Source organism: Suillus paluster (genome assembly GCF_016628075.1).
Source record: "Suillus paluster strain FC165 chromosome Unknown EDB91scaffold_6, whole genome shotgun sequence".
In the NCBI taxonomy this organism is placed as follows: domain Eukaryota; kingdom Fungi; phylum Basidiomycota; class Agaricomycetes; order Boletales; family Suillaceae; genus Suillus; species Suillus paluster.
Genome location: NW_024537566.1, coordinates 846,030 through 868,478, shown reverse-complemented (window position 1 = coordinate 868,478; position 22,449 = coordinate 846,030). Strand labels below are relative to the sequence as shown.

General features: G+C 48.6%; 7 protein-coding genes across 7 annotated transcripts; 2 read left to right on the top strand and 5 right to left on the bottom strand.

Moving 5' to 3' along the window:
- Positions 1–14: 14 nt before the first annotated feature.
- On the top strand, positions 15–4,101 carry EDB91DRAFT_1108147 (uncharacterized protein). Its single transcript, XM_041317540.1, has 17 exons — positions 15–67; positions 116–453; positions 516–787; positions 846–969; positions 1,021–1,527; positions 1,581–1,718; positions 1,769–1,856; positions 1,905–2,006; positions 2,062–2,393; positions 2,447–2,540; positions 2,594–2,700; positions 2,755–2,878; positions 2,928–3,392; positions 3,445–3,569; positions 3,624–3,726; positions 3,780–3,847; positions 3,898–4,101. The coding sequence occupies exons 2-17, from the start codon at positions 325–327 to the stop codon at positions 4,006–4,008; spliced, it is 2,889 nt and encodes a 962-aa protein (XP_041181866.1). The 5' UTR covers positions 15–67; positions 116–324; the 3' UTR covers positions 4,009–4,101.
- Positions 4,081–5,560, top strand: EDB91DRAFT_1344184 (uncharacterized protein; the record flags this gene model as incomplete). Its single annotated transcript, XM_041325803.1, has 6 exons — positions 4,081–4,248; positions 4,303–4,599; positions 4,651–4,734; positions 4,794–4,847; positions 4,894–5,172; positions 5,222–5,560. Exons 1-6 carry the CDS (start codon positions 4,207–4,209, stop codon positions 5,558–5,560), a joined length of 1,095 nt encoding a protein of 364 aa, XP_041181865.1. The 5' UTR covers positions 4,081–4,206.
- A 28-nt stretch (positions 5,561–5,588) lies between these two features.
- EDB91DRAFT_1108138 (uncharacterized protein) lies at positions 5,589–7,158 on the bottom strand. Its single transcript, XM_041317539.1, has 6 exons — positions 6,770–7,158; positions 6,525–6,708; positions 6,277–6,471; positions 6,182–6,213; positions 5,793–6,130; positions 5,589–5,743 (listed from the first exon to the last, which is right to left on the bottom strand). Exons 1-6 carry the CDS (start codon positions 6,975–6,977, stop codon positions 5,654–5,656), a joined length of 1,047 nt encoding a protein of 348 aa, XP_041181864.1. The 5' UTR covers positions 6,978–7,158; the 3' UTR covers positions 5,589–5,653.
- A 372-nt stretch (positions 7,159–7,530) lies between these two features.
- EDB91DRAFT_1108137 (uncharacterized protein) lies at positions 7,531–9,425 on the bottom strand. The gene is made up of 8 exons (XM_041317538.1): positions 9,087–9,425; positions 8,822–9,035; positions 8,708–8,775; positions 8,584–8,647; positions 8,339–8,536; positions 8,275–8,280; positions 8,147–8,220; positions 7,531–8,094 (listed from the first exon to the last, which is right to left on the bottom strand). Exons 1-8 carry the CDS (start codon positions 9,262–9,264, stop codon positions 7,793–7,795), a joined length of 1,104 nt encoding a protein of 367 aa, XP_041181863.1. The 5' UTR covers positions 9,265–9,425; the 3' UTR covers positions 7,531–7,792.
- Positions 9,426–9,552: 127 nt separating this feature from the next.
- EDB91DRAFT_1108133 (uncharacterized protein) lies at positions 9,553–16,399 on the bottom strand. Its single transcript, XM_041317537.1, has 28 exons — positions 15,515–16,399; positions 15,292–15,464; positions 15,189–15,239; positions 15,075–15,137; positions 14,933–15,026; positions 14,589–14,883; positions 14,495–14,534; positions 14,196–14,440; positions 14,025–14,146; positions 13,946–13,971; positions 13,848–13,893; positions 13,414–13,794; positions 13,065–13,360; positions 12,946–13,015; positions 12,823–12,891; positions 12,450–12,772; positions 12,313–12,394; positions 11,870–12,262; positions 11,724–11,815; positions 11,434–11,668; positions 11,171–11,379; positions 10,850–11,114; positions 10,717–10,797; positions 10,649–10,663; positions 10,550–10,598; positions 10,125–10,499; positions 10,001–10,062; positions 9,553–9,947 (listed from the first exon to the last, which is right to left on the bottom strand). Exons 1-28 carry the CDS (start codon positions 16,172–16,174, stop codon positions 9,801–9,803), a joined length of 4,959 nt encoding a protein of 1,652 aa, XP_041181862.1. The 5' UTR covers positions 16,175–16,399; the 3' UTR covers positions 9,553–9,800.
- Positions 16,400–18,143: 1,744 nt separating this feature from the next.
- Positions 18,144–20,580, bottom strand: EDB91DRAFT_1244135 (cytochrome P450; the record flags this gene model as incomplete). Its single annotated transcript, XM_041322382.1, has 15 exons — positions 18,144–18,260; positions 18,315–18,430; positions 18,491–18,546; positions 18,602–18,676; positions 18,730–18,744; positions 18,801–18,825; positions 18,878–19,034; positions 19,091–19,146; positions 19,198–19,582; positions 19,636–19,771; positions 19,825–19,837; positions 19,900–19,959; positions 20,011–20,047; positions 20,095–20,195; positions 20,256–20,580. The coding sequence occupies 15 exons, from the start codon at positions 20,578–20,580 to the stop codon at positions 18,144–18,146; spliced, it is 1,674 nt and encodes a 557-aa protein (XP_041181861.1).
- Positions 20,581–21,625: 1,045 nt separating this feature from the next.
- On the bottom strand, positions 21,626–22,304 carry EDB91DRAFT_1235060 (uncharacterized protein; the record flags this gene model as incomplete). The annotated part of the gene is made up of 4 exons (XM_041321280.1): positions 21,626–21,816; positions 21,941–22,056; positions 22,108–22,168; positions 22,223–22,304. 4 exons carry the CDS (start codon positions 22,302–22,304, stop codon positions 21,626–21,628), a joined length of 450 nt encoding a protein of 149 aa, XP_041181860.1.
- Positions 22,305–22,449: the final 145 nt, after the last annotated feature.

Sequence of the window (22,449 nt, the reverse complement as noted above, 5' to 3'; positions counted from 1 at the left end):
AAATGACCCGTAAGGGGGAATTGATTAACGGTCACATCGTGCAACATGGATGAAGAGGACGACTTTTGTAAGTCTTGAAATCGTGATGCATGTACTTTGCTTGATTTTGCAATAGACGGCGGGAGTCTGGTTGATTCCGAGTCAGACTTCGTGGATGACTCTGGGTCGGACGATGAAGAAGAAGAAGAATCGGAAGCTGAAGACATTGAATTGCCTCAGGGTGTTCAAGCAGAGATTGACACTGATTTCAAGTCCATCCATTTCCTTTGACACAGTTTTGCGTATCTGAGTGTGAGATGCAGCCGACTAGTGAGCAACATTCGCATGACAGACGATGTCTCAAACGCAGCGATGCTCCATCGAGAATGGGACTTCAATATCGCCCAACAGGATGCAGAATTTCGTGATGATCTTCGCGAAGCTTCTGGGATAGGGAAGAAAAAAGGCAGGAAGGTGCGTGGTTTGCGATAGCTCTCGGACTCACCCGCAACTGTTACTTTGCATCGTGTTCTCAGCGCGGCCGTCAACACGGTCCGGTACTCTCCCATCAAGTGCGCGCTCTAATAGGTGAAGGAAATCAAGCATATGTCGATGGAAACATCCCAGATGCAATACGAATTATGCAGGAAGTCATTCGCATTGAGCCTCGAGCGTCATCTGCGTGGTCTGTTATTGCTCAATGCTATGAAGATTCCAATGAGCCAAAGAAGGCCCTTCAACTACGTATCATGGCTGCACATCTTCGACCCGATGCGGATGAATGGGAGAGACTAGCTGCACAATCAAGGTAGGGTCGTGATCAACTGTCATGGAAGGCAACCTTGACCGACGGTGCGATTCCCTAGAGATTTAGGCTATAATCAACAAGCCCTATATTGCTACAGCAAAGTATATAGTCTTGACCCGACGAACGTCGATGCACTTTGGGACCGTGCTTCCTTGGCAAAAGAATTAAACGATCTTCGTGCAGTACGTCCTCCTCCTCCTATTCATGCGTCCCTGACATATTAGCCCGACTAGGCTCGACACTCCCTTCTTGCAATTCTGAAACAGTTCCCACACGACATGACAGTTCTGGCAGAGCTCCGCCCAATACTCATTGAAGTATCAGATCTGGCCCTCTGCGCCACTCTCTATCACGCTGCCCTGGAACACTATCAGGTCATTCAGCCTCTGGGTCCTGCACAGCCCGTCAACACCTCCTTGACTGACCACCCGCCACCAAACCAAATATTCGGTTTCATTGACCTCTTGGTGCTCGCCGACCTGTATAACACTATGGCAGAATACGATCATGCAATCCAAACTATAAGGAAAGGATGCAGGTGGTTGCAAGGCCGTGCCAGCCAACGCTTCTGGGATGGATGTGTCGATGACCGAGAGTACGATTTACCCCGCGAGGATCGAGGCAATGTGAACATAGAGCGAGGCGGCGATGTTCAACCTGGTCACTATCCTCTTGACGTCAACGCTCGACACCGACTTGCTATCGCACGAATTAAGCTAGGAGAAGTCGAGGAAGGCAAGGTGCGTGCTTATCATGCGGCAATAAACCTATGGGTAGATGACCAGTCGTACAGATGCATGCGACTATCGTCCTCGCGCAAGATGTTCTCGATTATGCTGCTCTTTTTGGAGAGATCGCAGACTCGTATTTTGAGCGTGAGATGTATGCTGATGCGAGGCCGATATATGAAGTTCTCGGCGCGGACCCTGCAGTACCCTTCTTTCATTACCATATCCGTCTTCTTGCTGATCCGCGGTATAGACTAGTAGCTTGTACGTACTGCTTCAGGTTGCTGTATGTCGTAGGATGCTCGGCGACCTGCAAGAGGCCTCGGAGGTCTATAAACAAGGTGAGAGAAGCTTTTGGAGCCTCATATGAAAGTCTAATATCCCATTAGTCATCGATGCAGATCAAACCAACAACGATGCGAAGATGAAACTAGCAGAGCTCTACGAAATCATGGATGAGCCTCGGAAGGCCCTGGAACTTGTTTACCAAGGTTTGCTTGTCTCTTACTATTCAAGCTGATCACTCGAATGTTTATCCTTTGACAGTCATCGACTCTCGTAAACGACGCGCTAACCAGCCAGAAGCTACGCCCGCGCCCGATACCGTTCCTCAACCCCAAGGCGCCTCCCTCTTCGAAGAAAAATTACGCACCAAAGCAAAAACTCCAGTTCCCGGTAAAAGTCGGCTCACCTTACCCGAGCTCAAAGCGCTCGAAGAGCAACGCGAGCGAGAAGTGCTTTTGGGGTATAATCGCGTTGAAGATCTGTGGTCGCGGATGCTGCATGCGGACGTGGAGGCGGAGAGGGAGTGGATGATTGAAGCTGAAAAACTTGTGGAGATGTTTCGGGAGACGAGGAATTTATTTTTGACGACGAGGGTGATCGTGGATATGACTGCGCTGGTGCTGAGGTGGCTGATTGATTTTATTAGGACTATGATTTCAAGGGCATGTTCCCGAAGAGAAAAAATCAACGAAGGGACGATACGGAGGAGGATAGGATGGCGTCAAGGCTCGAGCTTAATGGTCAGTGATGCAGGCATTCGATGACTACGTTGTATGACTTAACGCTCCTGCAGAACGCGACAAACATACTCGCAGAATCAAAGATGACGGTCAAGCATCTGAGAAGGTAGATTCGTTCCGCGGTGTTACATTTGCGAGCTGGCTGAGGATTTTCATGCAAGTCAGTCTTCGCCTTTGTCATTGGTCTGGCTTTTTAATCGCTTTGCCTTTATAGTATGCCTTCGTTCTTACCAAGCGAGGAGATTACGATCAAGCTGAAGAAGTCCTGCGCCATGTCCTCTTATCGAATGCCTATAGAGATCCTAACTTACAGACCACGATTCGAATTGCGATTACTAGTGAGCGTCTTGTCTAGCCTTTGTTCGACATCATGACGACGTCTCGCAGCGTGTGCCATCTTTGCTGGCAAGTTCTCTGTCGCAGTAGAACAATGTCGCAAAGTCATCAACACTCACCAATTCAACAACGAGGCTTTCCGCCTTCTCCTAGTTTCGTTGGCCAGTGGACACCGCCCTACTGATTCATTCGTTTCTTCTACGTTGCAGAAACATACACTTCGAGAACTCCGACTTCACGATGCTGCTGTCAAGACTCCGGAGCTTATGAAATGGAATGTTATTGGGCGGAAATATAATATGTCGTCGTCAGGCAAGGAAGAACCATTGAAGGCGAACGAAGTTGAGGAAGAAGGAGATGAAGAAGCTGAGATTGCTGGTCCAGCGGAAAGTCACACGACGGAGAGTACCACGACGGAGAAAACAGCAGTTCAGATGCCTACGAAGAATAATCCAATCATCGTGACTCTTTATGGTCAGATGTCTCTCGCTGCCAAGAGCTATCAGAGTGCCATATGCAAGTTAGCATCTATTTCTAGTAGTTCCCCTGATGACTGTTCCTCTTCCAGTCTATTTGTTGCATGCATACGATTATTGCCCCGAAGACCCTGTCGTCTGCCTGTCGCTGGCCATAGCTTCTCTTGGTAGAGCTATGCAGCGGCAGTCTGACAATCGACATCACATGATAGCACAAGTGGGTCATTTGTGCTTGTGCTTTTCATCCGCTCATATCTCACCTACTCTGCAGGGAATGGCCTTCTTGTCTCAATATCGTAAAATCCGAAAATCATCCGGTGACGAAATGCTTGCAGAGATAGATTACAACTTCGGTCGAGCGTTCCATCAGCTTGGTACGCAATTTCCCTTCCCACTTGACAGCTGTTATCTCAGACATTTTGTTCAGGACTTCACACGCACGCTGTCTCGCATTATGAGCGTGTTCTTGAGATTGCCGAGAAACGGGGAGGCGAGGTGAGTGGAATACCTGCCACGTTAAATCGTGGTGGCTGACACTGACGCAGAAGTATGCATCCGTCGCAAAAGAGGCCGCGTATAATCTTTCTCTTATCTATGTGACCACTGGCGCTGTACCATTGGCTGATGCACTCTACAGACGATGGTTATCTATATAATGCAATACGGCTTCTAATTCATACTAGTCCCCTATTATGCGTCTCACTTGTGTTGATTTCGTCTGAGACCATCATTTGTGTCACGACTATCCTGGTTTGTTTCACGATGATAGACTCAGACGAATTCAGAATTGTTTCCTCCCGGCCTGCCTATTTATTTTCACATTCTTCTCCGTTAGCTTCTTACTCCGTGCAACCATGTCGAACGCGAAACCCACTACTTCATCCTTGATTGTACTGGTAAGTTTGATGGCTACTACGTATGGTCGCCTCAACACACTGACGACAATCCAGCGCGGCTCATCCTTCAGCAGCGTCTCTTCAGATAAAAGCTCAAGCTCATCAGACTTTGACAGATACTCCTACGCATCCTCATCAGGACAGACCACTCCTGAAGATGGCGAGGAGAAGACGTTCGAACTGGACGTACGGCATATGGCTGGGAACGAGGAGAAGCTGAAGCTGCGTCCTGTCTTACGAAGCAGCATCGCTATGAAGAAGGCTGCGACTGCTATTCATGCTCGACCCCGAGCGTTGACTACTGCTTTGAACACGGTGACTCGGGCTCTTACTACTGTCTTTAGGAAAAAAGTGAGTCAGGTCTTGTCTTTTGGTTCTGGTGTTAGACTCATATTGTTTCAGAGGCTGCATGAGGAGATCTACATGGCTAGTCCGATTCGAGAAAGGTTTGGGAGGAGGATTTCTGTCAGGATCAGACCAGAAGAGGTCAGTACATCAGCGTAGCTTTAGCATGGACACGGCGCTAACGCAATTCGCGTGAGCAGTTCTACAGTCTTCCAAACCGATACTTCTCCGTACACGATCTGCCTATGAAAAAGGTGCGTTGATTGATTTCAGGTCTTCGAACCTCCCTGACGTCCTCAGGCCGAGACCGTTGGACATCACACGGGAAGAAGGATCGCATCCATGTCAGGGCCGCTATTCTCGGTCGTCCATAATCATAAACCGTCTCGTAGGCCGCGCAGTCAGACCACTTTCGATACGACGGAATTCGTTGAGGCCGCTGCGCCCTTGTTGTCACCTGTGCCCTCGTCGCTACCTGCGGTCGCGCACGTCTCTCTCGCTGACCCCACACCTGAAGAACGTGAATCGTCCCAGCGCATTCTCATCAGTATCCTTCCACGTAGTGCTGTTTGTTCCCTGGTGCGCAGCAGTAGGCGGGGCACTTCTTCTATTTCCTGACAACCTCGAGCTTGTGGTATTCCGCTCAGGCTATCTCGAATCCACACAAGGTATACGCCGTTTTGCGCACTGGGCCGACTGCGCATTCCATCATGCTATGATCTTCCTGGCGCTCGTCGTCGCCCTCGTGTGGTACAAGGCAGCCGTGGGCGTTCCGGTGGCTTGTGGGCTCATGGCCAGGTTCATGTATATCTGGTCGGGCTTCCACTTCGACTCGAAGGTCCCGCTGGGTTGGGATGATCGACAGAGCTTGTACTTGTTGGCGAAGGGCATGGCGTTTGCGAACAACACGGTTCTTATCAAAGGTTGTGAAGGAGAGGCGAGGATTGCCCGGTTGAGAGATGACTGATGATAGAGGAATTGGAATGTAGTCTATAACATACATCTACATATTGTGAGAACGGAGCGTTTGATCCCACGGATCCCATAGTATATATACATCTCAGTTTGCGGACGCTCCAGGTACTAGATAATCCTGGACTATTGGTGCAACCTTGTCAGAAACGCTGGTCAGAATGTCTACAGTCTCGTTCTAATAGGAGGTGTCAGCTTGGGGGATGAATCAAACAAATATCCCCTACCCAAAAAGCATCCTGCATTCTATGACCCTCGTCGCTAAGCACGAAATCGGCGACCTCCTCGACGCGACCACGGGCTACATACCCGCCTTTCATGTCCGCTTCCTTGTCTCGTCCGCCTACCGCCCCAAATATAAGCTGGCGGCTGCCTTGTTCGGGCGTCCACGCTAGGAGACGCTCCCGAATAGCGAGCATGATGCTGGCAAAAGAAAAAGCCGGTTTCTCGTACCAGGATCGCCGTAGTTGTGAATAGCAGAATCCTGGGGTCACGGCTACGGCGCTAAGTGGTGTGATGGATTGCAACCGGTCCGTCAAGGCACGAACGAAGAAGAGATTCAGCACTGGCAACGTGCGTGAGGTTGAAATGAACGAAGAAGATAGGAGGCGCGTACGTTTTGACTCATAGTACCGGGATTGCATACGCCTGAGAGATATCGCGTAAGTGAAAGTCGTATGAAGTTTGGTATGTTTGCTTACTCTGGAATACTCCAATTCTTTGCTGTTCAGCGTTTCAAGTGGTTTCGTGGAAGACTTTACTTCTTCCGCGAGTGTAATCCAGTGATGGACATCACTGGATACGATTACCATCCGTGAAGGTGTTGACGACTTTCTTCCCGCAGCAACAAGTTGTGGAATAAGGAGCAAAGAAAGGAGCGATGTTGCAAGGTGATTGACTTGTAGTCTGGAAGGTCAATAAGAGAAATATCCACGCACAGAGAAACATGAAGGACCAACGTAGACTCCCAGCCATCAGTAGTGGGTTGATAATCGGACTGCAAGATACCTGCATTCATGACTAGGAGGTGCAAGTCGCCGCCCTCCTTGTCGAATTTATCAGCGAAAGCGGTCACTGATGCAAAATTAGCAAGGTCGATTATCCAGAGCTCGCATCCATTGTATGCAGTCTCCTGTTCGATTTCTTCAGAGAAACAGATGTCAGTCACCCCGCATCACATTCATTCTCTAACAGTGATACATACCAGCCAAAGCAGCCTTTCCCTTGCTCTCGCTACGACAGGCCAATATCAACCGCGCTGGATGCATACGGGCAAAGTGTTTGGATGCCTCGAGTCCAATACCTACGTTGGCACCAACGACGAGAACCGTTTTCCCAGATAGATCAGTCGTTTCCACTGGGGGCACCACCAACCATTGCTCGATCATAGAGTTGAGAAGTGACTTCTTCATGATGGGGAAAAGCTTGTAACAGATTCACAGTACATTCGAGCGCCCTTTCATAGTACGCGGCTTGCGCACACGCGTCATAGAGCGGCAGGGGTAGTCAGCGTATTACTACACAGTCCTATCTAGACTTATTAATGCATAGCAATCATTATGCCAATCAGTCAACGCCACCCGGCGAGCAATAGGAAACCGCTTCATCATCGTACGCTCGATTGTCACACTGATGACCCCTCATTATGCACTTATCCACGTGCCTCGTTACTATTCAAATTAAGTGCTCCAACTGCTTCGTAACCCACTACGCCGAGGAACAACCAAGGAGAACGAGAACGACGCCTTCGTTTTATGCCTTGCTCGGTGTCCGCACTTTAAATGGCAAGAAAGTTCTATTGAACTCGAGTTGCTTGACTACGAGCTTAATCGAGTTACCATCCCCTGCAACATGGACAAAAGATATCGGAGGCAACGCGCAGCAGCAAAGTTATCTGCGTGCCATTAACGCCTCTGCCAGGAGAAAACACGCCATTGAGGGTACACGATGTCATAATTATCAAATGCAGTATCAGATTCGCGAGTCACTTAGAAAGTTCTGAAACTACGACTACTTATTTCGAAGGAGAGTGGTTCAGAATTGAGCCTAGTAACAATCACTAAATCCTCATGAGATGAAGCGAGGGGTGTTACCCGCGCGCAAAGTCGGTGAACAATAGGTGATAGTATATATACGCATGCCTGATTTTTTTTCGAAGCGAGTTGAGCGTTGCGTTCAAGCAGTTTGGACATTGCCTAGTTGAATAATTTATTCTCCTGTCATCGTATCATGCACTGGGTTTAAGCTTTGTCACCAACTTCCCAGAGTTGGTGCCAGTGAACAGCATCCCCCAAACCTTCGGAATATCTGTAAAGGGTACCTCCATAATTTCCTCGGCATGTTCGAGTGTGATATCTCCCCGCTGAAGTGCACCAGCGATGTCTGGAAAGCCTTCCGCGGCCACTCTGTTGGACCCGTCCTGCGAAAACATAAAGTCAAGGGCAGTGAAGCCTTGAATTGTCAAGCGTTTGGTTGTTACTTCGGACCATGTAGTCCCCATCGTGGGCTTCCCTACGTCCTTATCGTATCCTGCAAAGAACAGTTGATAACTTGTGCCGGTCGCAAGCATACTCTGCTTAACCTGAAATAGAACCACAAGCCGCGATGCGACCATACCGTTTGATTCGTGCAATCGCTTGATCCAGGATAAAACCACTGGAGTGCCTTCTTCAGCCAATAGAAGTAAAACCTCTCACCAGTGTAGCTTACCCAACGCTGCATGCAGGACGGTGGTTAACAAATATTCAAGATACAGCAACTACAAAAGGCCTACTTGTCAAAAAACGCATCTACAAGGTCCGGTGTTGCATCAGCAAGGTCTTGCGGGAACGTATCCAATTTATAATTGAGGGCGATGTCTGCACCGATTTCCTTGAGCCATTTGCACTTTTTTTCTGATCCGGCGATTCCAATCACTTTTTTCGCCTTGATCACATTCTTGGCGTATTGAACGACGATGTTGCCGACAGCTCTGTATCAATGCCTTTAGAACAATCATACGAACCAAGATAAACTCACCCCGCAGCCCCACTGACAATCAACGAATCTCCTTCCTTGAGTTTCAAGATATCCTTCAGACCATCTGTATTTGATGTTCCCGGAAGTCAGAAAGTAAAGACACCACGGATTAATGACAATTTACAGTACGCAGTATATCCAGAGATTCCGAACAGACCAAGAGCGGCAGTGATTGGCACATTTTCAGGCACCCTGTGTCAGGTCAGCATTGCAACGACGAGAGCACGCGCTCACATACATCAGGGGTAGGCATGCTGAAGAGTTTGCTTTGACCACCGCGTACCGTCGCCACCCAGCAGTCATGCAGAAAACGAGGTCGTCTACCTTGAATCCATGACTAGTGTTACCGTTGATTGCGAGAATACGAGCGATGGAATGAGATGTCACTACGTCGCCCTCACGCACGGGAGCAATGCAGAGGCTTTCTGGTGAGACGTCTTTCTGGATCAAGCCTAAAATACTGTCATTGACTGGGTTCCAACTGCATGAATAAAAAAACAAACTCCTTTGCACAGGGTCATTGGAAAAGTACACATTTTCCACGAGCATTTCTCCATCCTCAAGGTGAGGCAGAGGTTCCTCTGTCAAGGCAAACGTTGCATCATCGGAAGAGTCAAGAACTACAGACTCTGCAGGTGAATTCTTGACACGCCAAACTTGGGTACATGTTGGGAAGGACATAGTAAGTCTCGGGGGTTGTGGCTCGCAAAGACACTGCTCTGTGAGTGAATATGAGCCGCAATATAAGTGGATGGATGCAGATGGATAGCTTGATGCGATGGTGATATCTCATTTGAGTTCTGAATGCACAGCGTGGTCTTTCATTTTGTCTGTCTGACGGATCAATGTGGCAAATTTAACTGTCTTCCTTGGTCTTCCTCGTGTGACACGGCCTCTATCAAGGGGATACTGTTGCATGGCACCATTGAACCCCTCCCATAGTGCTGGCGTCATACCCATTACCACTGCTCGCCGGCGCTCGGCGCCGCTACAACACAATACCCAATGACTATTGTCAGCATACGACCATGATCTTATCGCAAGGAAGAATATTCAAGAATCCCATGTGTCCGTCATCGTCGACGTACATTTCTCTAGCTGTGTCAACTTGTCATGTACCGGCTCCGCCCTGATTAAGCTCATGTCTGTTTACGAGAGAACGATGGTAAACCCAAAAGTGCAAATACAAAGCAAGTCAAACCCAATCAAGTACCCGATTATGTCCTAGCGCTTGCTGCACCGCGTTCGGCCTTGGCCTTGGCAGCCGCCTCAAGCTCAACGAACGTTCCACTCTTGAGGCACATCGTCCTAAATATTCCATCCTCCTTCTGGATCAAATTCAACGGTGTGTCGAACTCCGCAACCTAGCATAATCACACATGAATGTGAGCCCCGCATAACCTATTGTCACACGTACCTCTCCTTTATCAAGCACAATGAGACGGTCGTAATCAATTACGGTGCGTAATCTGTGGGCAACTACGCAATAATAAGCATTACATCAGTGAATGCCGACCAGTCTCTCAAAATAAAGTACTAACCTGTGAGTAATAAGGAATCCGTGAACTCCTCCCTGATCGTCGCCTGAATTTTTGCGTCGGTATCAAAGTCAATGCTACTTGTTGCCTCGTCAAGCACAACAATCGAGCTCCGCCTCAGCAGTGCGCGCGCCATCGCGATCAGCTGCCGTTGACCCTGCGAGAAGTTCGTGCCGCCTGCGGACACCTGAGTATCGAGTGTGACGGTTGTCTTGGAGTCCACGTCGGTGACGGCCGTTGACGCAGCAGAGGAGGCGACGTCATCGGGCGTAGATGCACGAGAAGGTGCGCGGGAGTTATGTTGAGATTGGTAAGCACTTTCACTGAGCATTTGCACGCGGAATAGGACGTCCAAACATTCACTATCTTCATGTTCATCTGAAAGAGGCTCCAACATCAGTATGCGAGGGTCAATAACGTTCACGTACCGAATGGATCAAGGTTATCTCTCAATGTGCCAGAGAACAGAGTCGCATCCTGCCATCAAATGAATATTATGCAAGGCACTGCACCAGATACAGACTTACTTGAGGAATGAAAGTCTGGGATACGAATAAGTAACAGGGTATACACAATTGATATATTGCATACTCACCAAACGAGAGCGAAGATCATGGACACCAATCGTGGAGATATCAATCCCGTCAATCAAGATACGGCCACTGACAGGATCGACCTAATAAATCACATCAGTAAACGCACACTACTCCTTGCCAAGCATCACCTACGAAGCGAAGAATGCTCATTGCCAAAGTCGACTTTCCACTACCCGTACGTCCCAAAAGCCCAATTCGTTCCTTCGCATTAAGAGTAAAAGAAACATTATGCAGGACAGGAGGGAGCTCAGGAGCATATTTAATGACCAGATCCTCGACAGTTATCAACCCTTCCTTGGTTGAGGTAGACGGCCAGTAAGCTGGAGGACGACTAGACTCGATGATCGCAGGAGGCTCTTGAGGCAACTCGAGGTATTCCACGACACGTTCAACGGAGCTAGAAAGGGGAACATTACATGGACCCAAGAACATCAAAAAGTCACTTCCACCTACTTCAAATCAAGCTCAAGTGCGGTCCAGAACCGACAGGCCCAGTAGACACTCATCGTAAACGTCATCGCACTTGTGATACACAGAGCCGCGGTACCAGGCGAGACAACACCTGATATCGCAAGGAGAGTGGTGGTCAACACAGCCAACCCACCTAGCGCATCAAAGTTCAATAAGAGCCATCGGTTCGTCATCCAGAAATTGTACCACATCTGTCACAGTACCCTCAGCACTGTTATACAGTAAGAGCCAACTGTTTAGTCTACCTTAGTAGTGACATTGATCTTGCCATGCAGGTCGTCCAAAAAGCGCTGTTCAGCAGAGAACGCCCGAACCGTGACAATACCTTCGAGCAACTCGCCAAACTCAGAGAAGATAGGCGACCTGGAATTAGACTCCATGCGACGAAGATCTCTGCCAGTTTTCAGATACCCAAGAGCTAGCATGCGGTAGAAGAAACCTATGACCACAGCAGGAATGAGGAAAATCGGGAAGAAAAAACTAGGAAGTCAATGGTATGAGCATATGGATTGTCGAGATGTGAGAAGTCGCTTACACGACAGTGATGATTGCAGCGGCAAACGTCGCTAATGATGAGTTGACAGCTGATAGCGAGCTCGCGAGATTGCTGTCGATGGTTTCAATATCCTACAGGCCACCGTGCGTGAATTGACGGTTCGTAAAAAGTGTTTGTAATTTTACCTTTCCAAACCTATTGAGCATGCGGCCAGCCGGTGTGACATCATGCCAGCGCATCGTGGCGCGCACGACACCCGTCAAAAGCTTGTAGAAAATAGATCTTGATGCTTTCAACGCTCCATTGTACTGGATAGCAGTCGACAACACGCTGACTGCCGCGGTGGTGAAACCGATCAATGCATAAATACCAACGTAGAATAGCGGATGTTCATGAACATCCGGCAACGTGATTGAGCTGAGGCCAAGGGAGTTGACATGGAAGTAGCTGTTCGAGTAGTGTTGATGGTCATGGTAGGGCACGTAGCCGTTCATCAGCGCTTCGTTCTCGGTCAATACTGAAGATGCCATGATGTAGGGAGTCGGCTGGGCACCATCGCCGTACGCGTCACCCCATTGCTATGACAAACATGAAATTCGGGAATGTAAAAAGGACGGTATACACTCACCCGAACCCAGAGCTTTTCAAGAACACCCAAGCTCTGCGAGAAAACAATCAGAATCCCAAGCAGGAACCACGTCCGGTATGACCTGCCAGCAACTGCAATCAGCCAATACAACATCTGAAATTTAACAAAACCCTTACGATGCCTTCAGGTATGCATTATAAATCGACCACTTGACGCCTCCAGCCTCCCGGTGCTCATCCTTGACGAGCTTTCGAGGTTTCTTCTTCGGTTCTGCCGACGTATCCACCTCAGCGATGTCCTGCGTTTCAATGGGGGCCTCGGTGGCAGCTATTGGCTTCTCTTCTTCGACCTCCGCAGTGGAATCCTGCGTAATGTGGTCCAGAACGCCCTGCACACGGAGATCCTTGACAGTACCCTTGGTATCGATGCGACCATCCAGCATGCGGACCAAGTAATATGTGCCAGGAAGCACGAGTTCTACGTGGTGAGTGACCAGGATCTGCGAAGGGATGAAATCCCGCTTTGCATCATCGTGAATGACAGACATACCACAGTACGGTTTTCCATCAGCGGTCCGCGGAAGAGCCTCTCGTATAAGAACCGAGCAGTATGACTGTCCTGTTCGCCAAAGAGGTGAGAGCGACACATGAACAGGCGGATAGTAATACTTACCACGGCACTCAAGGGATCATCCAAGAGGACATACTTCGTGCGAGCATACACAGCACGAGCAAGGGCAACACTAAAAGACCATGAGCATCCCAAACGAAGGTCAAACGCCCACGCCGTACCGAGCTTTCTGGCCACCCGACAAGCTGATTCCCCTAGAGCCAATCTCGGTATCATCTCCATCCTCCAACATATTTAAGTCCAGCCGCAGCGCACAGCACTCGACAACATCATTGTACCTCTCCTCGTCATAACGCTGCCCGAAGAGAATGTTGTCTTTGATGGATTGATGGCGCAGCCACGGTGATTGAGCAGCATATGAGATCGAGTGCATAAGTCCATTTTCGTCTATCTTCGACGTATTCTTCGAAATGGTCAGTTTTCCGCTGATAGTCGTCATCTCGCCCAGCAGCGCCATCTAGCAAAGCATGTCATTTCAAAGTTAGCTTTGGTGCGAGGAGCTTTACTCACGAGCAAAGCAGTCTTTCCACTCGCCGTCGGTCCAGTAATCAAGGATAGCTCACCCTCGGGGAACCGCACCGAAATATCCTTCAGCTCGAATCTGTGATCTTCAGGGAGCGAACGGATGGATTCGGACTCGGAATCAACAACAGTCCCAGTCTCGTCACTCGGACTGGGAGGAGAATGTTTCTTGCCATTCGCTTTCGAGTTCTCCTCAGGCTTCTCAGGCTTCTCAGGAACCTCGTTCCACTTAAAGTATCCATTTTCAATTGAAAGCGTATCGTCTTCTCCATCGACATGGGGTGCGCGAACCTTCTTGATGGAAGACACCTGCTCGTCGACTTCGTCTTCCCCCAGGTAGGTCTCGATACGTTTCAATGCAACGCCAGTCTGAATGCCCGCCATCAGATGCACCTCTCTAAGAATGAATGATACCAACATACCTGCAGGATTTGAACAATCCAAGCTGGAATAATACCCAGCGGCTGACTGATGCCCGCATGAGCCTGGGATCAAAAAAAATACATGACTCGTCACTTACCGAATCATGCTGAACAGCGCAATGGACTGCAATACCGCATCAGTAATCTCGGATGATTTCCAACAAGCACAAAACTAACCGTGAACGCAACCGACACAGTCAATTGGTTGCCTTGGTACACGAAAACGAAGAACGATATGAGCGACACCAAAATAGGAGCTGAGGTCCAGATCATAGAGAATAGCACTGAGTTAATCCGAGCTGGCGACACATCAGGCGACCTCCAAAAACTGAGGACGCGGCTACTTACCCTTCACCATCCAAGTCATCTCCACCCCACGGGCCTCCATTGCCCGTTGAATCCAGCGGTCCTCCCACGCGAAGAATTTGATGAATTTGACAGCACTGATGAGCTCGTTAAGGACTGCCATACGTTTGTCTCGCGAGGCAGATACACCCTTCTGAATGCGAATACTGCGTTTAGTGACATAGCTGTTCAAAGGCCAGCCAGCAAGAAGGACGATAAAGCCAGCAAATGCAGATAAACCCAAAAGACTGGAGAGAGAATGTAAGACGCATACATCGGTTGACACGAGTGGATTGCCTTACTTGTAGAGGAAGGTGGTGGCAATGACAATCTCGAGCGGACCTACCGGCAGCGATAAAATCAATTGTCAGACAAGGGAGGATAAATATAACTGACCTCCATAAATGAAATATGCGCCAGTCACCATCATGGCAATCTTATTGGCATCTACTGCCATCAAATTGACGATCTTTCCAACATCTGCGCCAGCCTTGGGGTCATCCGCAGCAGGATTCTCGGCGGGCTTGATACCCGCCTTTTTGTCGGCAGCTTCTTTCGCTTTGTCTTTGTCGACGATGCCTGAGTAGTCCTGACGCTTGAGGGCTTTGTCGTAGATGGCAGCCATCAATCCGACACGCATCCTTGATGCTGCTCGCCGCCCGAACCACAAGTGTTGGACATCGGCTTGCGCCTGATGGAGCATAAAAGAGAGCCTCCGAGCGGATGGTGTAGACACATACTTTTAGCAAGGTACACAGGAAGGCCAAGAAAGCGTAGATGTATGCTTGAGATCTTTTCTCTGGGGTGGGTTCCTCGATAGCATCAAGAATAAGCCTGAACATTATAAAGCTAAGTAGCAAGTTAATAACAAGTGGCACTTACTTCAAAAAGAATGGCGAGGCATAAGTGAACGTGACGCTGACATAAGTCAGGCAGAAATCCATACTGTTTCGAGCGTTATATGATATGTTTAGTAGGAGTATGTAATAGGCTCACATGAGATCCATTGAATTTGCAGCCCACAGACGGCGAAGGAGAGAAGAACGACTAACAGTAGCGACATCAACATGGGCAACCTCATTGCATGACATATACGTACATGATGGCGCTGAACTTGATGAACACTGGACGGGATTGCTGAGTAGGACTAAGGTCCCAAACGTCATCCTCATTCATGGTCATGTTTGAGCCACGCCTAATGAGAGGGTAGACCCATGAGAAAGTGATCCACTCCCACATGGTAGCATAATCTTCAGGAGAGTACTTGACATACTATAAGGCGAGTGAAAATTTGAGTAAGAAATTAAGAGACAGCGACCTACAATATCTTCTTTCTTGATACGGTTGCTCGGCAGCTCAAAAGGCATATTTCCTACGGTGGTAATGACCACGAGAATGGCGACGAGATTGGAAATGAGGCCCACGAATGGGAGTTTTGGAGGCAATGGAACACCGAGAACTTCGTGTTCATACACTGTACCACCAAGTAGGATGATACCAAGGACGAGGTGTAGCACAAACAAGGCGAAGAGATCGTAGTGGATGGTTGGCTTAGGCCAAAAGACAGGCTTGCAGGAGGCATATATCCAAGTGGTAGCAATGAGAAGGGGTGCGATACCCGCCCAGACATGGGCCTTGTCCATGATAATGCTGTATGCACCAACAGCAGTCCAGACAAGCGCCTGAACCAAAGCGACGAATGAGAGAAGTACGGTGCGCCATAACGGAACAGTATTGTCGGTGACTATATCGCCTGTGTTCTCCCCCTCAACATCTAGAGCTTCAGCCTCGCGCAATGTCAAATAAGTGCGGAAGGGTGATTTGATAGCGGTGGTAAGCGGACGGGCGAATGCAGGAATGGGTATTATGGAGAACAGGCAAAGGGCGAAGACGAACGCAGCAGGGACGATGGCACTAAGAGAGGCGCGCACGCAGGCATCTGATAGATCCAGCGCATCGCTATCTGGACAAAATTGAACCATTAATGCTCTCCAGACAAGCTTTTGGTCGTGCTAATATCCCGGGCCCGGTGGACTTTGAACCGAGTCGGCACGAATGTACGAATATGCGGCACCAGTGATTAAGAGAGCTGGCCCGTTGAAATTGTAGTCGGTAAACGGTTTAAACCTGCTATCTGGATGCTGGACTCAACAGTGATATGAACGTCAGACTTAAACGACTTGGTTCAACTGTTCCACTGCTCGCACGAGCACTCGCTTACCGATCAACTCACCGGTTACATGTGCTAGTGCTGTCATAATCCGTGATCGTGCGAACTGAAACCATCGCCTTCAGCCTCGTCGGTACTTATTCTGAGTCTGATAATCTGATTCTCTGAAGCGCCCTAATTGAAACCTGTCATGTCTCAAGGCATCAGAGCGATCAGGTCGAGGGCAGGGACCGCATAATCAATCGACTTTCACTGTTGTATCCTTGTTGTGTAGGCCCCTTCCCACACGCCAGATCCGATTTCTGATTGCATGTTCGAGACTCGGACGTGTAAGGGGAGTACTGTACATTGTATGTTATCCCGCATTCTATGTAGCAAGATTTGAGGGTTAACGTCTGACACAACTCACCTGCTTTCCTATGTGCGCCTCTTGACTGCTCGTCTGGTGTTTTACCAAGCCTCGACTGCTAATTACTGGAGTCTGGATCAACAACTGTTCTTGGGATGTTGTAATCCTCAGTTGGACAGCAGCGATTTCGACAGTTTTTTTTTTTGCACAATGAGTGGTCACTTCCTGGATTTGTGATTCAGAAGGCGGGCCGCAGTCAAACATGTTCTCATCCGCGACGAATTCATTCCTAATGGATTTTATTCCAGAGTCTCGGACACCTATCACAGTTTTCAGGCACAACAATCAAGAGCACTCATCAAATGTCGCCTGAATGGAGAAGGTGCAGTGCCACGAGCTAAGAATACGATGCTGTCGGCCCTGGAGCACGCCTGTTGAAAGCTTCTGATGGCATTTTTTGCCCCAGACAAAAATGCTATCAACTCGTCTCTAATGCGCGGCATGTTGTGGCCGCAGGATTGGCCGTATGTGTCGATATCGACATTCACCAAATGCGCTTAGCCCTATGATGCTCGACCGAGATGAATGGATCTGGTTAACAGAGTACTCGAGATGTCCATGTAAGACTGTGATACGTCATACTTAGGCGTCTGCTGGATGACTGACACAATTTGCAGGACACGTCGGTCAATCACCGGTGTAGATATTCAGGGATTTGGGAGACGAAATGAGCTCATCGTGCGTTTTGTCACGCGGAATCAGCACGTTAGTAAGTAAACCCACTGATGCTTCGTCTCGAAAGCTAGGCCAATTGTATGGGAATGTTCCCGGTTTGTGTAACCAATGTGCAGCGCTGGGGTTGTGCTAACGATTGCGGCCCGCGACACATCGCGATTACTACCAGGGATGGCATACCTGCTAGTACCTGTTGAGCTTTGTTTATAATCCCGAGCTTCGACGACGCCGTACCTCAGGACCTTGAAGGATACCTGCCATGATTGCCATTACGACAAAATGGAGAGTAAAAGTAACAGGGCAGATGACATTCTAGCGCTTGGGATCTGTGAGAAATCGTGATTATCACGGATGGATATGTCAAGCATTTCCTGTAACTGTGCAGCTTGAATATACTCCACGCAGTATGGCGTATGTTTACAATACTTAACAATAACCACGACGAAATGGAAAGCGAAAATGTCCATACAAATGAATAGATAGTCCATTGCACTATTTATTCCTTGAAGCAGCGAAGTCATACTTAGTTGAGGATTTCGGACGTCGTCTACAGCTTCCATCTTAACCCACATACCACCCTACGAGGTAGAGCCTAGTCAGATGGACTGCAAAGTATACCAGAGTGAGACTTGCCTTGGCATAAAGTGTCAGGTGGTTTCTCGGCCTGAATCGCTCGATGGCCTGCCGACCGTCTTTCTCAGGCCCACCATGCAGGTGGGTGCATTTCGGGCTCTTGCGACTCGAGTGACAGTGTAATCGCGGAAAAGTTTTGCAGTAAACGAATGAGCATGAACGACATTTCGTTGTAAGCAAACTGAGGTACGAGAGGAGATGAATGACGGTAATGAAATGATGATGAGCGACGTACTTGTTGCCCTAAGCAGATTCTGGGTCCTGCGTTAAACGGTAGGAAAATGTAGGGATTGGGAATCAGGTATGTCTTCACGCGGTCATCGAGCCATCTATCTGGATCGAATTCCAGTGCTAGATCACGGATTCGGTCGAATCAAAAATCTATATGTAGACGAAGTTCAAGTTCCTTACCATCTGGTCCCCAAAGATCTGTCCTCCGGTGCATAAGGAACACTGAATAGCTGACTCTAAAATGTTTACACAGTCATGCGATGAATTTGAACGATGGAATAAAATGCATACGTGGTACCCCCTGGGACAAACAGTGGCTTCTTCCCAGGTTCGGGTGATATCCATGTGGTATCATGTATGCTTTCCCTGCAAGCTCCATGGCTCAACTCTAGAATCTTGGACATAGCCTAAGAATTTACCTCATATCAAATGGGCTAGGGAATTGCGTTACGATGATGAATTACGTCTAAACCCAAATTTAATCACTTACACGGCAGGGAAAAGGCGCAGTGTTTCTAAAGCTGGTGAGCAACATACCGATGAGGGACAGGAAACAAGAGTATGTACCATTGAGGACGGCCCGAAGGTACTTCATTTCTTTGATATCATCATATGTGGGCCTGCGAGTTAGCCCAACTTTCGATATGATTTCCTCCCTGAGCTGAGTGAGAAACTCTGGATGCATTGCAAGCAAGTAAATAGCCGATGTCAATGTTGAGGCCGTCTAGCAGTCATTGTTCGTTAGCGACCAAGACAAATCAAAGGTAATTGCAAACTTACTGTATCTCTCCCAGCCAGCAATATATTCAACGTCTCATCTTTGATGATTTTGAAGTCTGAAAAGAATATTTCAACAACATAAATTAGGTCGTTACATAATATCTCACCCGACGTCAGATTGATGAGGTGGTCCACAAGGGTTTGGTCGTCCGAGAATTCAGTTTGGTCTAATTCGGCGGTCGTTGAATGCTTCTCCAAAGCGCCTTTGAGGATCGGATCTAAAAATGCATTTACCACTTTCATGTGTTGAACAGTGCTGTCAGCAAGAATCTCAGTAAGCGGCCAGGTCTGCCCGATTGAAACACGACGATTGATTCCCTGCTGAGCTTGAGAGAAAGCATCTGAGAAGGCAGTAGCGGTGTTGTCTCCTTGGATAGCATTTGTGGAATCTGTCGCGTTATAGGGGTAAGGGAGTGTGGCGGAAAGTGAATCGATACAGTGTCCAAATAGGAACTCTGATGCAGAGTCAAGCGTAAATTTAGAGATGAGGTCCTATGGGAGGTTTCAACAAACGAGAACCAAATGCCAACTTGAGGGAGCAGTACTTGGAAGTCAATTGCCAAGCCCATTCGGAAACGTTCCTTCGCCAAAGCGATAGCATGGTCCGCATGACGGTCGAAGATATCAAAGTGGCTTATCCGATCATGGGTGAAGAAAGGACGTGTCATGGTTCGGTGAAGCCTAGAAGCACCTAAGCAATCCTATCAGAGGCAATCTTCAAATCCATCACTCACTTCCATGTTTCACCTGGTGGCAAAGTCAATCGATCAATCTGTCGTGATATAAAAGGCTTGCTGATGCATGCTTACCATCCGAGTTAAATACGCCCGTTCCAAGGACGGAGTTAGCTGCTTCTCTGAACTTGTCACCTGAATCGAGCCACATGTCACGTATGAAGAAGCAGTAGCTATGGTGCATACCTTTGACGTAGTTATCAAAGTCGGTCGCGAGAATGGTCTATCTGGAGTTCGATTATAATATCTTCAAAAATATATAGAGCGTACCTTAATGTGTTGCGGGTCCGTGGTCATGATGAGGTCCTCCCAAAAAAAACGAAAATTAATAGTCGGCCCGAGTACGTTGATCTCATCCAATATAGGTCGAGCTGGAAAGAAGTATAATTCTGTAAAGCTCGAGCCTGGAATACATGAAACGGAAACTGTACCAAGGTAGTCGTTCTCGGACTTCACAACCAAATTCACAACCTTGTCCAGATTGCCAGGCAATTTGCCCTGAACACGAGGAATGAGTCTGGCACCGAGTCGATTGGCCTTTCGTTGCTGCGATCTCCCATCCGCAAAAACGTAAGCCGCGAACCCCAGAGGCGCTGCACCCAAAACCACCGCAGACATAAGCCATGGAGAAACTCGAAAGCCTTTTAGAGAGGCCAGGCGTACTACGATAATGACGGAAGAAGCAGCCGGAACAATGACGGAAAGTAAACCCCGTGCGAGGTAGGCCACACCAGGACTGACCCAAGATCGTGGCATACTTAAATAATAGCTTGGAGTCTAGTATTGGCGCCTCGGATTAGTAAACGAGGAATACCTCAGTACCAATAGTCGCGCTTGAAATCGCCACTAACACAAATGACGGTCACTGCGACTGCGGCCAGCGTCGAGCGGTGATCTAATTTCACAGAGACTTACGTTATGCAGAAGGCCGCAAAGCTCCTGAACGGTTCTAGCCGAAAACATATCTCACGATTTATGCTCATGTACTGTGCTCTCCTATTTCCATCGTTTCTGTGTTGATAACTTCATCTGGTAGGGCAGTCTGTGGATCCGCATGACCGAAGCTGAGAGCACCAAATAGTTCTTACTATCCCTCACGGCCGAGTCGTCGCTCCCACAAGTCGTCACGAACTGAATATCTTGCTTGTTTCTTATGTTCACACACAACTTACACCTTACACCTGGAATCAATGTTTCCATCATGCACCTTTGATTGCGAGGTTGAACGGAAGATTTTGGCGAATGTTGAAGACACCCGAAGTCACAGCAGGCAGCGGCCGGAGTTTCGGCCGTAGCGGAGTGTCAAACGAAGACCGCACCATGGGCGATTCCGAAGGCTTAGTCAGCCAAGACGAGCATAGAGAGCACAGCATGTCAGTAGTACGAACAACCACATAGCAGAGTCCATCATCGAGACACATAGCACCGCTCCACCGTGACACAAGCTGCATCGATCAATGAAGAAGCTTGTGTCACATACCATGAGGCCTCGAGGTATAGTTACTACAATACGTGCAGGAAATAAAGGTGTTGGGAAAGTGTGCTAGTGTATCAAAAGTTATCTGTTCATGATCTATCTCGTAATGTTCTCAACTTCTCAAACACTTTGCCCTGCGCATCGATGATTCGCAGAATCTCCGCTGCATCAGTGCTACCATGATGTGTTGTATCGTTACTGTCATATAAGTGTCATTAAATAGCACGTTCCGGCGCAGTCCACGATTCCTGAAAGATCTCCCCACTTCACATTTTTCAACTCCCATATGCTAATATTACGCCTCGTGCCTCCTGACGTCACCCCTCACCTGCCGATCACGGTGCGCATAGGCACGTCTCCGTAGTTAGTGGCGCGGCGATCCCAGCGGCCGTGCATCGGATCATGGAATGCCTTGTTGGCAATTGCAAACAACAATGACATCACGAAGAGTGCTAGGACGAGGAGCCATCCTAGCCAAGCGAATGCGAGTAGCGCAGTGAGGAATCTTGCACGTGCTGTACTCCCAGCAGGAAGAAAGGTTGCCCCACTTGACGTTGACGTCAGGTGCATTTCCGGTGTGCTACGCCCGAGTGTGTGAGTATGACGAGTCATGGAGAGGGATTGAGTGGAGTGACTTACCGTGGCGATGGCAGGCGCCGATAACCCAAAGGAGGAAAAGAATGAACAACCCAACGAGCTCTGCAGTGAAGGAGTTGACCAGACGATGCTCGTGTCTGCGATGTATGGTCCGGGCACTGATGCGAGTGGTTTAAAATTGGAGTAACTGCGGTGGAAATTATACGTACATGAACAGGGACCAGAACATGGTGATGATGGATGTTACGAGCAGTTCAACCACGATGTGGTCTGGATGGGCTTAAGTAAGGGATTATGCATTTGTGGTGGTGACAACGAACGTACCATAGAAATGGATACCATAGTTAAGAGGATCATTTGGCGACAGATGGGTAGTGTAGTGCAGCCGTACTGCGCTCAGCGCCATAACGACGATTGAAAATATGAACTAGACACAGAAGTCAGCGTCTCGAAAGACATACGACGAACTCGCAACCTACAAGAAGGCAGTAGAGAAAGACTCGTACAGTGTGGATCATGACGGTAGTGGATGACTCAACAAGGGGTGCTTC

What these genes read in the sequence shown, in the direction of transcription:
- EDB91DRAFT_1108147 (XM_041317540.1), top strand. Translation starts at nt 325, where the DNA reads ATGACAGACGATGTCTCAAACGCAGCGATGCTCCATCGAGAATGGGAC. An exon ending in CTCGGAGGTCTATAAACAAG is followed by an intron (nt 1,857 to 1,904) that starts GTGAGAGAAGCT and finishes ATATCCCATTAG; the next exon opens with TCATCGATGCAGATCAAACC. An exon ending in GATTCGAATTGCGATTACTA is followed by an intron (nt 2,879 to 2,927) that starts GTGAGCGTCTTG and finishes GACGTCTCGCAG; the next exon opens with CGTGTGCCATCTTTGCTGGC.
- EDB91DRAFT_1108137 (XM_041317538.1), bottom strand. Translation starts at nt 9,264, where the DNA reads ATGTCCTTCCCAACATGTACCCAAGTTTGGCGTGTCAAGAATTCACCT. An exon ending in CTCTGGATATACTGCGTACT is followed by an intron (nt 8,648 to 8,707) that starts GTAAATTGTCAT and finishes CATCAAATACAG; the next exon opens with ATGGTCTGAAGGATATCTTG. An exon ending in GGCTTGTGGTTCTATTTCAG is followed by an intron (nt 8,095 to 8,146) that starts GTTAAGCAGAGT and finishes TGTTCTTTGCAG; the next exon opens with GATACGATAAGGACGTAGGG.
- EDB91DRAFT_1108138 (XM_041317539.1), bottom strand. Translation starts at nt 6,977, where the DNA reads ATGAAGAAGTCACTTCTCAACTCTATGATCGAGCAATGGTTGGTGGTG. An exon ending in ACTGATGGCTGGGAGTCTAC is followed by an intron (nt 6,472 to 6,524) that starts GTTGGTCCTTCA and finishes TTGACCTTCCAG; the next exon opens with ACTACAAGTCAATCACCTTG. An exon ending in CTGAACAGCAAAGAATTGGA is followed by an intron (nt 6,214 to 6,276) that starts GTATTCCAGAGT and finishes GATATCTCTCAG; the next exon opens with GCGTATGCAATCCCGGTACT.
- EDB91DRAFT_1108133 (XM_041317537.1), bottom strand. Translation starts at nt 16,174, where the DNA reads ATGGTTCAATTTTGTCCAGATAGCGATGCGCTGGATCTATCAGATGCC. An exon ending in ATGATCCCTTGAGTGCCGTG is followed by an intron (nt 12,892 to 12,945) that starts GTAAGTATTACT and finishes TTTGGCGAACAG; the next exon opens with GACAGTCATACTGCTCGGTT. An exon ending in GCACTTGAGCTTGATTTGAA is followed by an intron (nt 11,115 to 11,170) that starts GTAGGTGGAAGT and finishes TCCCCTTTCTAG; the next exon opens with CTCCGTTGAACGTGTCGTGG.